The following is a 15,191-nucleotide window of genomic DNA, read 5'->3' as shown; positions in this document are numbered from 1 at the left end:
TCGTATTAGCTAGATAGGCTGTGAGTAAGCCAGTATAACACTATCGCTAAGGCCGGATTGTAACCAAATTATATCCTAAGCGCCACCGTTATTGCGACGAAACTGTTTCAGTTATCTGGAATCTCATTTTACTTGGATGGTCCTCGCGTTTGTGTCGAGTGGCAACATGTTAACTTATAAGGAAAGTGTAGCGCTGAGTCACATCAAATCAGCAATTGACAACCTTCAACTTCACTGAAAAATCTTTGGAAGAACCACAATGAACACAAACAAATCAATGAATGTTGTAGTACACCGTTATTATGGATCTAACTCTGTACAAAACTGTCATACACAAGACATCTATAAACGGTAGCTGTCTTCCAATATGTCCTTCCAGAAAGCGTCACCCTCGAGAGAGCACAGCCCGGGCAGCTCCATCATGGGCTCCAGCAAGCCGCCGAACTCCTGCGTCAGCGACCAGTCACCCGCGGGTGCAACATCATATGAAGCGGCAGTGTTGCAGAGCTGATCAGCCGGTTCAGCTGCTGCAAAGGAGCTTGTCCCCGGAGACGTATCATTGGTCAGCTGCTGCTGCACCACGTGCTGCTCTGACAAATTGGAGTTGTTGCAGAGATAACCCGTCTGCAGGTAGTTCATCTGGTTCGGAACGAAGCTGCTGCTTGAGTTCAGCACTGTGTTTGCTGCTGCCAGGTTGGCTATGAGGCCGGTGGTGCTGTTGTTAGAGCCGATGGCCTGGAGCAGCTGCTGCAGAAGCTGCGCTTGCATGAGGGCGCCGGTGTCCAGGCCGCCGAGGCTCGCGGCCGCCGCCGCCCAGAGGAGCGCGGCGGCGGCGCCGTTGACGTCGTGGTTGGTCTGGTCGGGTGGCAGTTGCTGGTGCGTGACGGGGTCGACGCCCATGCGCAACAGCTTCTTGCGGATGTGCGTGTTCCAGTAGTTCTTGATCTCGTTGTCCGTCCGGCCCTCCAGGTGCGTCGCGATTGTCGACCACCTAATGCCCAACAGAAATTTATCCATGTCAGTGTCAAACTCAAAGACTAACAACTATGGCAAAAGGTCCACGAGGATATTGACAGTCCATGCATGGGGCATGGCGGCTAAGCTGTGTGTGTGTGGTGGACTGTGGATGTGGAGTAGTTAGACTTGACGTGAACTACGTACTTGTTGCCGAGGCCGGCGTGGAGGGTGATGATGAGGCGTTCCTCCTCGTCGGAGAAGTTGCCGCGCTTTATGTCAGGGCGGAGGTAGTTAGTCCACCGGAGGCGGCAGCTCTTGCCGCAGCGGTTGAGCCCGGCGGCCTTGGGCAGGCCGCGCCAGCTTCCGACGTTCCCGCCGCGCTTCTGGATATGCTCCACCAGCGCTTTGTCCTCCTCCTCCGTCCACGGCCCTTTCTTCACGCCGGCGTCGTGGCAGCAGCACGGCGACCTCCCCATCAGATCGATTTTCTACACGCTCTGCTAGCTAGTGGACAGAAGTCAGAGCTCATAAGCTATGTTCGTGTCTTCCCTTGGTGAGGTATATATAGAGGGCACGACAGATTGACAGGGCACGCGCGACAGGTGCAGCCGAAGCTGCGAATTTTCCTTCCATTTTGCTCTATGGCCACTAGTATTGAAAAGTTTGTGTATGTCGGATATACTCTTTAGAAAAAGTCGTGCGTACGATGTAAGTCAAAGAGGGCGGTTGCTCCGGAGATTTGGCCACGTAAAACCAGATATATTCTGCATGCCGCAGTTCACACATAATGCTTCCTCTGTGCATGCATGTCGCAAGGCCGGTAACAAGGAGGAATGAAGTGATCACTCTCAACAAGTGGCAGGCTGCACCATAGAAAATGTGCTATGAGGTCACTCCGTGTAGTGTAGCACCTGTAATTATCTGGTTAAGCACGCTATGTGCCTAGGTAGATCCTTACTTTTGGGGTACGTAGCTAGGCACCTTCCTCGGTTCCTTCCTTGGAGTGCTGATCGACACAGTGATCTCATTGCTGAATAATGTTCCAAATTACGTCCACGTTTTGGTCTCTCCATGCAAAAAAATAATAGCCTACGATTATCATCCTACTACTATACTATTGTATTTTCTTAACTAATCCTGCTGGCGGCTTGGATGGGGTTTCGCCAGGTGATTTGGGTCTTGAATTCGGTGAAGAATCGGATTAGAATACTCGTGGAAAACCGGTGGCAAAAGTTAGGCCTGCGTTTGATGAAACATGACGGATGTTTTTGGAGTATGAACATGCGGCACCATGGCTCTTGTAGTTCCTGTGCTACCTCTGAATTTTTTTTTTCTTCGGAACACGCAAGAGCTTTGCGTATTGATTCATTAAGAATGGAGCAACGTTTACAGTATGTCAAATCCGGTCACAGAGGGGGCTTCTGAATGTGAGTGCTCATGACCATATTGCCGGGCCTTCGCCCGTTGTCAAATTTTCCACGGGACTCGAGAGCGTGGCGGACTCGAGAGCGTGGCTCACCGGCCATTTCTTGCGGTGGAAAACCACACGTTGCCTTCCCGTTCAGACAGCCACCTGATCCACTAGATGAGCCCGTGAAGGAGAGCCTGCATCTGCCCGCCTAGCAACTTTGCTAGGTTGAGTAGGCGAGTAGCCGAACCGTGCACACTAGGCCATGGCGGCATCTAGTCTCGTGCATGGTACCATTGATTGACGGCCGCCGGCTCCACGCCGCAATGGTCACGGGATTGGCAGGTACTTAGCCACGACACCGTACATCAAGCGGGGAGCAGTAACGGGTTGTGTGTGCGGGGAATGGCCAAGGGGAAGGTGAGGTAGACAGCTGTGAAACAATAGGTTTTGGGGGAACCGGCACAACCCTTTAGGGGTGGCCTATCACATATATATATAGTGAGTGGAATACAACTTTACAATATACACGTGTAAATACACAAGCTATATAGTCTAACACCCTTCTTCAATCTTAGCCACTTCCTAAAGAATCTAGAAGGGTAACATTGCGCCGACAAGCCTCAAACTGTGATAAAGGCAATGGTTGGTGAAGATGTCTACAAGTTGATCCTTGGAAGAGATGAACTTGATCTGTAGTTGCTTCTGAGAGACACGTTCACGCACAAAGTGATAGTCAACTTCAATGTGTCTCGTTCGGGCATGGAATACCGGATTTGCAGAGATGTATGTAGCACCGATGTTATCACACCAAAGAAAAGGAGACTGCGACTAAGATATACCCAATTCTCGAAGCAAAGACTATACCTAGATAATCTCCGCAGTCGCATTGGCCACAGCCTTATACTCAGCTTCAGTACTACTACGTGAGACAGTGGACTGTTTCCGAGCACTCCAGGTGATCAGATTAGAGCCAAAGAACACATCATAACCCTCCGTAGATCGCCTGTCATCCGGACTGCCAGCCCAATCCACATCAGAATACGTTGAGAGACATCTAGAGGAGGTCGGTCGAATATGCAAGCCGTGAGACACCGTGAACCGAATGTAGCGCAAGATGCGCTTAACAGCAGACCAATGAGTGTCACGGGGTGATTGTAGATACTGGCAAACTCGGTTGACAGCAGAAGAGATGTCCGGTCGTGTGATCGTCAAGTACTAAAGACCACCAACAATACTCCTGTACTCCGTTGCATCAGTAGAAGACAGAAGCTCACCATCAACAGCAGTGATCTTGTCAGTTGTAGACATGGGTGTAGTCGTTGGTTTGCACTTAAGCATCCCAGCTTGCTGCAACAAATCCAAGGAGTACTTCTTCTGCATCATAACAAAACCATCAACCCGAGAAGTAACCTCCACACCAAGGAAGTAGTGAAGCTTCCCAAGATCCTTGACCGCAAAATCAGTACCGAGCGAGCGAACAAGAGCTGTAGCAGCCGACTGAGAGGAGCTGACAAGAATAATATCAACCACATAGACCAACAAGTACATAGTAAACTCAGGCCTCTGTAGAAGAAACAGTGAGGAGTCAGCAGTTGACGATGCAAAATCATGAGCGTGAAGAGCCATGCCAAGACGAGCATGCCAAGCACGGGGAGCTTGCTTCAGATCATACAGCGCCTTGGACAGACGACAGAGATGCCGAGGACGATCTGGATCAGAAAACCCGGAGGCGGGCGCATATAAACCTCTTCCTCCAACACACCATGGAGAAAGGCATTTTGTACATCCAGCTGACGAAGAAACCAACCTCGAGTAACGGCAAGAGAGAGAAGTAGCCAGATGATAGTAGGCTTGACCACTGGACTGAAGGTGCCTTCATAGTCAAGACCATAGCGCCGTCGAAACCCACAAGCAACAAGACGAGCTTTGTAGCGCTCAATGGACCCATCAGAATGCTTCTTCACTTTGAAAATCCACTTAGAATCAATGACATTCACCCGTGACAGTGGAGGAACAAGAGTCCATGTCTTATTGAGAATAAGAGCTTGATACTCCTTCTCCATGGCCTCTCTTGTGGGATCTAGAAGTAGATGTGTCTAGAGGGGGGTGATTAGACACATAATGCTCAAGTTGCAATTTTTAAGCTTTTTCGGTTTAAGTGGAGTTTAGGCACAATTTCAACACACACAATACATGTCAAGCAAGCATGCAAAGAGTATATGAGTAGCGGAATGTAAAGCATGCAACTTGCGAGAATGTAAAGAGAAGGGTTTGGAGAATTCAAACGCAATTGGAGACACGGATGTTTTTCCCGTGGTTCGGATAGGTGGTGCTATCCTACATCCACGTTGATGGAGACTTCAACCCACGAAGGGTAACGGTTGCGCGAGTCCACACAGGGCTCCACCCAAGGGTAACGGTTGCGCGAGTCCACACAGGGCTCCACCCACGAAGGGTCCACGAAGAAGCAACCACCCACAAAGGGTCCACGAAGAAGCAACCTTGTCTATCCCATCATGGCCATCGCCCACACAGGACTTGCCTCACTAGCGGTAGATCTTCACGAAGTAGGCGATCTCCTTGCCCTTACAAACTCCTTGGTTCAACTCCACAATCTTGTCGGAGGCTCCCAAGTGACACCTAGCCAATCTAGGAGACACCACTCTCCAAGAAGTAACAAATGGTGTGTCGGTAATGAACTCCTTGCTCTTGTGCTTCAAATGATAGTCTCCCCAACACTCAACTCTCTCTCATAGGATTTGGATTTGGTGGAAAGAGGGTTTGAGTGGAAAGCAACTTGGGAAGGCTAGAGATCAAGATTCATATGGTAGGAATGGAATGTCTTGGTCTCAACACATGAGTAGGTGGTTCTTTCTCAGAACATATGAGTTGGAATGGTGTGTGTGTTCTGATGGCTCTCTCTTCGAATGAGAAGAAGGTGGAGGGGTATATATGGCCTCCACACAAAATCCAACCGTTACACAGTTTTCCAATCTCGGTGGGACCGAATCAATAAACTCGGTCGGACCGAAATGTAAACCTAGTGACCGTTAGTGATTTCGGTGGGACCGACTGGATCAACTCGGTGGGACCGATGTGCTGGGGTTAGGGTAAATCCAAAACTCGGTTTGACCGATTACTCAAACTCGGTGGGACCGATTTGGGTAATAAGTGAAACTGAGATTTGGCCAAGCAAACTCGGTGGAACCGATTGCATATCTCGGTGCGACCGAGAATATTGCAATGGGTAACAGAGAGTTTGCAAGCCCATCTCGGTGAGACCGAGATCCCATCGGTGAGACCGAAATGATTAGGGTTTGGCAGTGGCTTATGACAATTGGAACTCGGTGGCGCCGGATAGGAAAAATCGGTAGGACCGAGTTTGGCTTAGGGTTTAGGTCATGTGTGGATATGGGAAAGTAGTTGAGGGTTTTGGAGCATATCATTAAGCACATGAAGCAAGAGGCTCATTAAGCAACACCTCATCCCTCCTTGATAGTATTGGCTTTTCCTAAAGACTCAATGTGATCTTGGATCACTAAAATATAAAATGAAGAGTCTTGAGCTTGAAGCTTTAGCCAATCCCTTGTCCTTAGCATCTTGAAGGAGTTCCCACAACCTTTAGTCCATGCCACTCCATTGTTGAACTTATCTGAAACATGCTAGATCGGAATGTTAGTCCAACAAGAGATATGTTGTCATCAATTATCAAAACCACCTAGGGAGCACTTGTGCTTTCAATCTCCCCCTTTTTGGTAATTGATGGCAACATACATCAAAGCTTTAGATAAAGATATAAAGAACATCAAGTAAATCTTTGGAAGGACATGTAACAAGCATAGGCTCCCCCTACATGTATGTACTCATGTAAATATGAAATATAGAGACATGTGAGAGCATAATCATGACAGAGTAGGCAATGTGTTACATGCATCTTGGCCATATGCATCAGAGTAAAAGATTATCAAGGAAAATACCTTCATGCTCATGAGTCCTTCTTGCAAACAGTATGTACATAAGCAAGAACTCCTCATACTCATGATTTTGATGCATATACTTACCTTGTGGTCTTGAGTTGGCTTAGGATGGAATGAACCTGCACAAACAAAGTTAGATAACACAGGTGCATCCACTAGCCAGGGCAAACAAAAGAAACCACAAGAATACCAAGATTGGGATGACATGTAGAGAGTGAGTACAAGGTACCATATTGAATTCAACATGTCCCCAAGAATAAAGATATGCAATGAATTTGACTGATTTCTTTCTCTTAGGTGTCTTGCTCCCCCTGAATCTTACATGGGATACTGGGAGAAGATAGGAAACAAAAAATCAGAGCTAAAGGATATGAATAGAATTAAATTCAAATGAGTTCATATGAACATGTATTTCCCCCAAAAAGACATGTGGCATCTCTCCTCTTGAACATCAAGCATCTGGGATCCTTGAGTATTCTCTCCCCCTTAGGTGATAAGCTTTTGATGTGATCTCTCACTCCCTGATGATAAGCTTTGATGTGATCTCTCTCTTCCCCTTTGACATCAATTTCCAAGAAGGGAATAAAACTGTGATGCTTGTATAGGACAAGATTCATTGAGTGGAGCTAGATCAGAAGAAATATAGAATATGTGGCAAACTGTTTTTCCTGTTGCGAAATCGATGGCACCGAGTGGCATGTTTCGGTAGTACCGAAGGGATTCGGTTGGACCGAAAATGGCTATTCGGTGAAACCGAGTTCATCACAGTGAAAAACACTTGTCACCTCAGCTTACTAGTCAAGTAAGATCTCACAAAGATTTGCAATGAATTAGCTGAAAGATTTGCGAGGAATTTGATGCAGAAATATGTAGAACAAAAATCAAAAAGAAAAAGGGTAAAAGGTTTCTAGATGAAGTTTTTCTTAATTCAAAAAGAAAGAAACAAATATGCAAGGGACAAATGCAATAACTCAGAAAGGAACACAAGAGAACTTCATCTAGAATTGGGTGGTGACATAGTCACCTATGTTAGAGTATATTGACTTAGGAGTCAAGTTAGAACACTTGATCATAGGTCATACTCATCGTTTAAGCTCAAAATGGGGTTACCATTTTTCGTTTAAGCATCTTGATGTATTCACATCTTGTTGAGTTGCTTTGACTCATGTCTTGGAGTAAAGCTTCTCTAAGATGGAACAACATACCTTGGGTGGTGATGTGGTTCTTGCTCATGTAGTTGAACTTGTGTGGGTGTTCAAGGTTGATGTAGTTCATCAAGAGTTGGGAGCACCACTTGGAGTTTGAGTTCATCTACCTACATGGGTTAGTTCTTGCAAGGAAGAGCACTTGTGTATCCAAAAATGACAATCATGAAGCTTAATCATAGAGTTTGTCAAAGGATATGTTTCATGGTTTTGTGCTTCCTTGTCTTCAACCACTATTGTGTAGAGTCTTGGTGATGTAGAGATCGCTCAAGATATGAGTGAGTCACAATCTCATGGAATTAGATTCAACCAAGCACCTACATGGGTTAGACAACATGCAAGATGCAAATATATCCAAGACATAAGATAGTTATCATAAGAGATATATCATGGATTAGTTATAAGCTCATGTCTTGCATGTATCCAATGGAGTTTCTACTCCAAGTTTGAGGCATCAATGATGTTCAATTCTCCTCTCAACCTGCAAAACGCTTTCTCATCAAGCGGTTTAGTGAATATATCCGCTAACTGTTTATCGGTGCGAACATGCTTAAGATTGATGTCACCCTTAGCAACATGATCTCGAATGAAATGATGACGAACTTCAATATGCTTAGTTCGAGAATGTTGTACAGGATTATGACCAATTTTGATAGCACTTTCATTGTCACAAAGCAGTGGAGCATGTTTCACATAAATCCCATAATCTTTAAGAGTTTGGGTCATCCAAAGTAATTGAGCACAACATGAACCAGCAGCAATGTATTCCGCTTCGGCGGTGGATAAGGATACCGAGTTTTGTTTCTTGGAAGACCAAGACACAAGAGATCTACCAAGAAATTGACAAGTACCCGAAGTGGACTTTCTATCAACCTTGTCTCCGGCATAATCCGAGTCAGAATAGCCAACAAGATCAAAAGAGACCTCTTGGGATACCAAATGCCAAAATTTGGTGTATGGATTAAATATCTCACTATCCTTTTCACAGCCTTAAGATGACAATCTTTAGGAGCAGCTTGATATCGTGCACACATGCACATACTTAGCATAATATCGGGACGTGAAGCACATAGGTATAACAATGAACCAATCATAGAGCGATAGACCTTTTGATCAACAGGTTCACCATCTTTGGTCAAATCATTATGTCCACTAGTAGGCATGGGTGTAGACATACCTTTGCATTCTTGCATATTGAACTTCTTGAATAAGTCCTTGGTGTACTTTGTTTAAGAGACAAATGTACCTTCCTTAGTTTGCTTGATTTGCAACCCAAGAAAGAATTTGAGTTCACTCATCATAGACATCTCAAACTTCTCTGACATTAGCTTTCCAAACTTTTCACTAAAGAGAGGGTTAGTTGAACCAAATATGATATCATCAACATAAATTTGGCATACAGATAGTTCTCCATTAACCCTTTTAGTAAAAAGAGTAGAATCAATTTTACCAATTTCAAAACCACTTGTAGTAGGGAACTTGGTAAAGCATTTATACCATGCTCTAGGAGCTTGTTTAAGACCATAAAGAGCTTTGTGGAGTTTGTAAACATGATTTGGTTTCTTAGGATTGACAAAGCCGGGAGGTTGTTTGACATAAACTTCCTCCTCTATTTCACCATTTAGAAAAGCACTTTTAATGTCCATTTGGTACAAGGTGATATTATGGTGATTAGCATAGGCAAGTAAGATGCGAATGGACTCAAGTCTAGCAACAGGAGCATACGTCTCACCATAGTCCATACCTTCGACTTGTGTGTACCCTTGGGCGACAAGACGTGCTTTGTTGCGAACCACTTGTCCATCTTCATCTTGCTTGTTGTGAAACACCCATTTGGTACCAATGATGTTGTGGTTGTTGTCGGGCTTCTCAACCAATGTCCAAACTTGGTTTCTCTCAAAATTATGTAGCTCTTCATGCATAGCGTTTATCCAATCCGGATCTTCCAATGCTTCTTCAACCTTCATTCGTTCAATACTAGAGATGAATGAATAGTTTTCACAAAAGTTAGCTAAACGAGTTTTTGAGCGAGTGATTCTCCCAGTTTGTATATCATTGAGGATTTGCTTGACGGGATGATCTTTGGCAATTCTTGCTCGAACTCGTGAGAGCTTCTGCTTGGGTCTTTGTTGAACATCTTCTTCATCTTGTTCTTCTTCTTGGCCTTCTTCATTGTTGACGTCGTCGTTCTCTTGTCGTGGTGGAGAAGGAGGTTGTTGATGTTCGTCTTGACGTATTTCCTCGTTTTCTTCATCTTGATGTGTCCCACTTGTGGATGCTTCCGTGTCAATTCTTGGTTCACCTTGTCGTGAAGTAGAAGCTTCCACTTGGACGGATGAAGTACTCTCCTTCACCTCCGTTGGATGAATTTTTCCAATGGACAAGTCTTGAATTGCTTCTGAAGGGTCTTTGTCTCCTACATCAATTGACAATTGCTCTACTGGAGAGCCATTAGATTCATCAAACTTCACATCTACCGTCTCTTCAACCTTTCGGGTGAAATTGTTGTAGACACGGTAAGTGTGAGAGTTTGAGCCATAACCAAGTAGAAAACCTTCATGAGATTTAGGAGCAAACTTTGAATGACGATGCTTATCAAGAATGTAGCACTTTGAGCCGAATACTCGAAAGTATCCAACTTGAGGCTTGTTACCGGTGAGGAGCTCGTATGCCGTCTTGCCGAGTAGCTTGTGAAGATATAAGCGATTTGTTGCGTGAAAAGCTGTCTCAACCGCTTCTGCCCAAAAGTGCTTTGGCGTCTTGTATTCATCAAGCATCATTCTTGCCATTTCGATGAGCGTCCGGTTCTTCCTCTCAACAACTCCATTTTGTTGAGGTGTGTACGTAGCCGAGAACTCGTGTGAAATCCCTTCTTCGTCAAGAAAGGTGTCCACATTTGCGTTCTTGAACTCCGTTCCGTTGTCACTCCGAACCTTCTTGATCTTCACATCAAACTGATTTTGGGCTTTCCTAGCGAAGTTTCTGAAGATCTTCTGGACCTGCGACTTGTCATTAAGAAAGAACACCCACGTAAATCTTGAAAAATCATCAACTATAACTAGACCAAAAGAATTTCCACCGAGACTCTTGTAGGCATTGGGACCAAAAAGATCCATGTGAAGTAGCTCGAGTGGCCTCCTTGTGGTCATGATGTTCTTCACGGGATGTCTTCCTCCAACCTGTTTACCTGCTTGACAAGCACTGCAAAGTCTATCCTTATCAAATATGACATCGTTAACTCCAAGGGTATGATTTCCTTTAATAAGCTTGTCAAGGTTTCTCATGCCAACGTGACCTAGTCGTCTATGCCACAACCAACCTTTTGAGGATTTAGCAACAAAGCAAGTTTTAGGTTGTGCCTTTTTAGAGAAATCGACAATGTAAAGATCACCTCTACGCATACCCGTAAAGACCATTTTATGATTGTCTCGACGAAATACTTGGCAATCTACCTCAGTAAATAGGACATTCAAACCGAAGTCAGCAAGTCTAGATACTGAAAGTAAGTTGTAGCCAAGAGATTCAACGAGCATGACATTTTGAATGGAACTATCATGTGAGATGGCCACCTTACCAAGGCCAACCACTTTACCCTTTGAATTATCACCAAAGGTGACATATTTTCGAGGGCCGTCATTTTCAGCAAGCTCACGAAACATCTCTTCATCTCCGGTCATATGATCAGTACATCCACTATCAAGAACCCATTCCTTTCCTCCTGATTCATATCCCCGAAGATTTTCCATAAGACCAAAATGTCTCATTGCATCATCAAGATCGAAGTCACTATCATCCTCATCGTAATATTCATGTTCATCATGATCTTGTGATTCATCATTTCCTAGAGAGGGTAATTCATTAGATAAATGATCATCAAAGTGGTCACTTTTATGAATTCTTATAGCTTTGAGTATGATATCATTAATGATTCCAACCTCTCCTTTAGCATGCTTAAGATTGGCAAGTTCAAGAAGACATTTACCAAAACTAGGATCACTAGAGTTCATCTTACTCAAGGCAATAGATTTATGGAGAATTTCATCCAAAGTTTTCAAGGAATGACTGGGAAACCGTTCCTTAAGAAATTTCCATATAGTATAGGCGCAATTTTGAGTAGGCAAACTAGCAATCAAATTTTTGGGCAATCCTCTAATGATGAGCGCAATAGTTCTAAGATTGCGAATCATGTCAATATCTTCATCTAGGGTAGGATGCAAGGGATCAATATGAGGTGCACAAGGGCTAGCAATGTACTTGTTCAAATGATATTGATTAAAGATTACAAGCATCTCATTTTTCCACTCATGAAAGTACTCTCCATCAAGAATAGGCACTCTATGCCTAAGACTCCCTAATGTAGACACATCCATCTTCCTCCAATGGTGATTAAACCAAGGCAATGGAGACCAAAGCTCTGATACCACTTGTGGGATCTAGAAGTAGATGTGTCTAGAGGGGGGTGATTAGACACATAATGCTCAAGTTGCAATTTTTAAGCTTTTTCGGTTTAAGTGGAGTTTAGACACAATTTAAACACACACAATACATGTCAAGCAAGCATGCAAAGAGTATATGAGTAGCGGAATGTAAAGCATGCAACTTGCGAGAATGTAAAGAGAAGGGTTTGGAGAATTCAAACGCAATTGGAGACACGGATGTTTTTCCCGTGGTTCGGATAGGTGGTGCTATCCTACATCCACGTTGATGGAGACTTCAACCCACGAAGGGTAACGGTTGCGCGAGTCCACACAGGGCTCCACCCAAGGGTAACGGTTGCGCGAGTCCACACAGGGCTCCACCCACGAAGGGTCCACGAAGAAGCAACCACCCACAAAGGGTCCACGAAGAAGAAACCTTGTCTATCCCATCACGGCCATCGCCCACACAGGAATTGCCTCACTAGTGGTATATCTTCACGAAGTAGGCGATCTCCTTGCCCTTACAAACTCCTTGGTTCAACTCCACAATCTTGTCGGAGGCTCCCAAGTGACACCTAGCCAATCTAGGAGACACCACTCTCCAAGAAGTAACAAATGGTGTGTCGGTAATGAACTCCTTGCTCTTGTGCTTCAAATGATAGTCTCCCCAACACTCAACTCTCTCTCATAGGATTTGGATTTGGTGGAAAGAGGGTTTGAGTGGAAAGCAACTTGGGAAGGCTAGAGATCAAGATTCATATGGTAGGAATGGAATGTCTTGGTCTCAACACATGAGTAGGTGGTTCTTTCTCAGAACATATGAGTTGGAATGGTGTGTGTGTTCTGATGGCTCTCTCTTCGAATGAGAAGAAGGTGGAGGGGTATATATAGCCTCCACACAAAATCCAACCGTTACACAGTTTTCCAATCTCGGTGGGACCGAATCAATAAACTCGGTCGGACCGAAAATGTAAACCTAGTGACCGTTAGTGATTTCGGTGGGACCGACTGGATCAACTTGGTGGGACCGATGTGCTGGGGTTAGGGTAAATCCAAAACTCGGTTTGACCGATTACTCAAACTCGGTGGGACCGATTTGGGTAATAAGTGAAACTGAGATTTGGCCAAGCAAACTCGGTGGAACCGATTGCATATCTCGGTGCGACCGAGAATATTGCAATGGGTAACAGAGAGTTTGCAAGCCCATCTCGGTGAGACCGAGATCCCATCGGTGAGACCGAAATGATTAGGGTTTGGCAGTGGCTTATGACAATTGGAACTCGGTGGCGCCGGATAGGAAAAATCGATAGGACCGAGTTTGGCTTAGGGTTTAGGTCATGTGTGGATATGGGAAAGTAGTTGAGGGTTTTGGAGCATATCATTAAGCACATGAAGCAAGAGGCTCATTAAGCAACACCTCATCCCTCCTTGATAGTATTGGCTTTTCCTAAAGACTCAATGTGATCTTGGATCACTAAAATATAAAATGAAGAGTCTTGAGCTTGAAGCTTTAGCCAATCCCTTGTCCTTAGCATCTTGAAGGAGTTCCCACAACCTTTAGTCCATGCCACTCCATTGTTAAACTTATCTGAAACATGCTAGATCGGAATGTTAGTCCAACAAGAGATATGTTGTCATCAATTATCAAAACCACCTAGGGAGCACTTGTGCTTTCAATCTCCCCCTTTTTGGTAATTGATGGCAACATACATCAAAGCTTTAGATAAAGATATAAAGAACATCAAGTAAAGCTTTGGAAGGACATGTAACAAGCATAGGCTCCCCCTACATGTATGTACTCATGTAAATATGAAATATAGAGACATGTGAGAGCATAATCATGACAGAGTAGGCAATGTGTTACATGCATCTTGGCCATATGCATCAGAGTAAAAGATTATCAAGGAAAATACCTTCATGCTCATGAGTCCTTCTTGCAAACAGTATGTACATAAGCAAGAACTCCTCATACTCATGATTTTGATGCATATACTTACCTTGTGGTCTTGAGTTGGCTTAGGATGGAATGAACCTGCACAAACAAAGTTAGATAACACAGGTGCATCCACTAGCCAGAGCAAACAAAAGAAACCACAAGAATACCAAGATTGGGATGACATGTAGAGAGTGAGTACAAGGTACCATATTGAATTCAACATGTCCCCAAGAATAAAGATATGCAATGAATTTGACTGATTTCTTTCCCTTAGGTGTCTTGCTCCCCCTGAATCTTACATGGGATATTGGGAGAAGATAGGAAACAAAAAATCAGAGCTGAAGGATATGAATAGAATTAAATTCAAATGAGTTCATATGAACATGTATTTCCCCCAAAAAGACATGTGGCATCTCTCCTCTTGAACATCAAGCATCTGGGATCCTTGAGTATTCTCTCCCCCTTAGGTGATAAGCTTTTGATGTGATCTCTCTCTCCCTGATGATAAGCTTTGATGTGATCTCTCTCTCCCCCTTTGACATCAATTTCCAAGAAGGGAATAAAACTGTGATGCTTGTAGAGGACAAAATTCATTGAGTGGAGCTGGATCAGAAGAAATATAGAATATGTGGCAAACTGTTTTTCCTGTTGCGAAATCGGTGGCACCGAGTGGCATGTTTCGGTAGTACCGAAGGGATTCGGTTGGACCGAAAATGGCTATTCGGTGAAACCGAGTTCATCACAGAGAAAAACACTTGTGCTTTCATCTCTCCAATGGGGAATGCGCATAGCAGCTTGATACGTGCGCGGCTCGAAGGAGGGATCCGCAAGCGCTGCAGTCATGCATGCAGCCAACCACACAACAGTGCCATCATGATGCTGCTTAGGCTTAACAATACCACTGTGACTGCGTGTATGAGGGTGCTGAGCAGTAGTAGGAGACAGCAACATCGAGGACAATGATGGAGCGGCACCAGAGGAGCCAGCAGCAGCTGAACTGGGTGAGGGCGACAGAGACGTCCCAGTGCCAGGCGACCCCGGGTTGCAGGGTGCTGAATACAGCCCAGGAGAGGCCGGCCCGGGTGATAGAGGCCCAGACGCCATAGGCGAGGCGAGGGCAGGCAAGGCCGACCCAGTCGCCGTGGATGGCGAGGCGAGGACGGGCGAGGCCGGCCCAGTCGCCGTGGACGGCGAGGCGAGGACAGGCGAGGCTGGTCCAGTCATCATTGGCGTGACCGGCGTCGCGGGCCGAACAGGCGATGAAGTAGGCGAGAGCGCAGGGGCATC

General features: G+C 45.0%; 1 protein-coding gene across 1 annotated transcript; it reads right to left on the bottom strand.

Annotated features, from left to right (window-relative positions):
• Positions 1-274: 274 nt before the first annotated feature.
• LOC119351946 (transcription factor MYB41-like) lies at positions 275-1,445 on the bottom strand. The gene is made up of 2 exons (XM_037618711.1): positions 1,162-1,445; positions 275-991 (listed from the first exon to the last, which is right to left on the bottom strand). Exons 1-2 carry the CDS (start codon positions 1,431-1,433, stop codon positions 343-345), a joined length of 921 nt encoding a protein of 306 aa, XP_037474608.1. The 5' UTR covers positions 1,434-1,445; the 3' UTR covers positions 275-342.
• Between the last annotated feature and the right edge of the window lie 13,746 nt (positions 1,446-15,191).

The sequence above is a fragment of the Triticum dicoccoides genome, chromosome 2A (genome assembly GCF_002162155.2).
Source record: "Triticum dicoccoides isolate Atlit2015 ecotype Zavitan chromosome 2A, WEW_v2.0, whole genome shotgun sequence".
Lineage (NCBI taxonomy): Eukaryota > Viridiplantae > Streptophyta > Magnoliopsida > Poales > Poaceae > Triticum > Triticum dicoccoides.
This window is presented reverse-complemented; position numbering and strand designations above follow the sequence as displayed.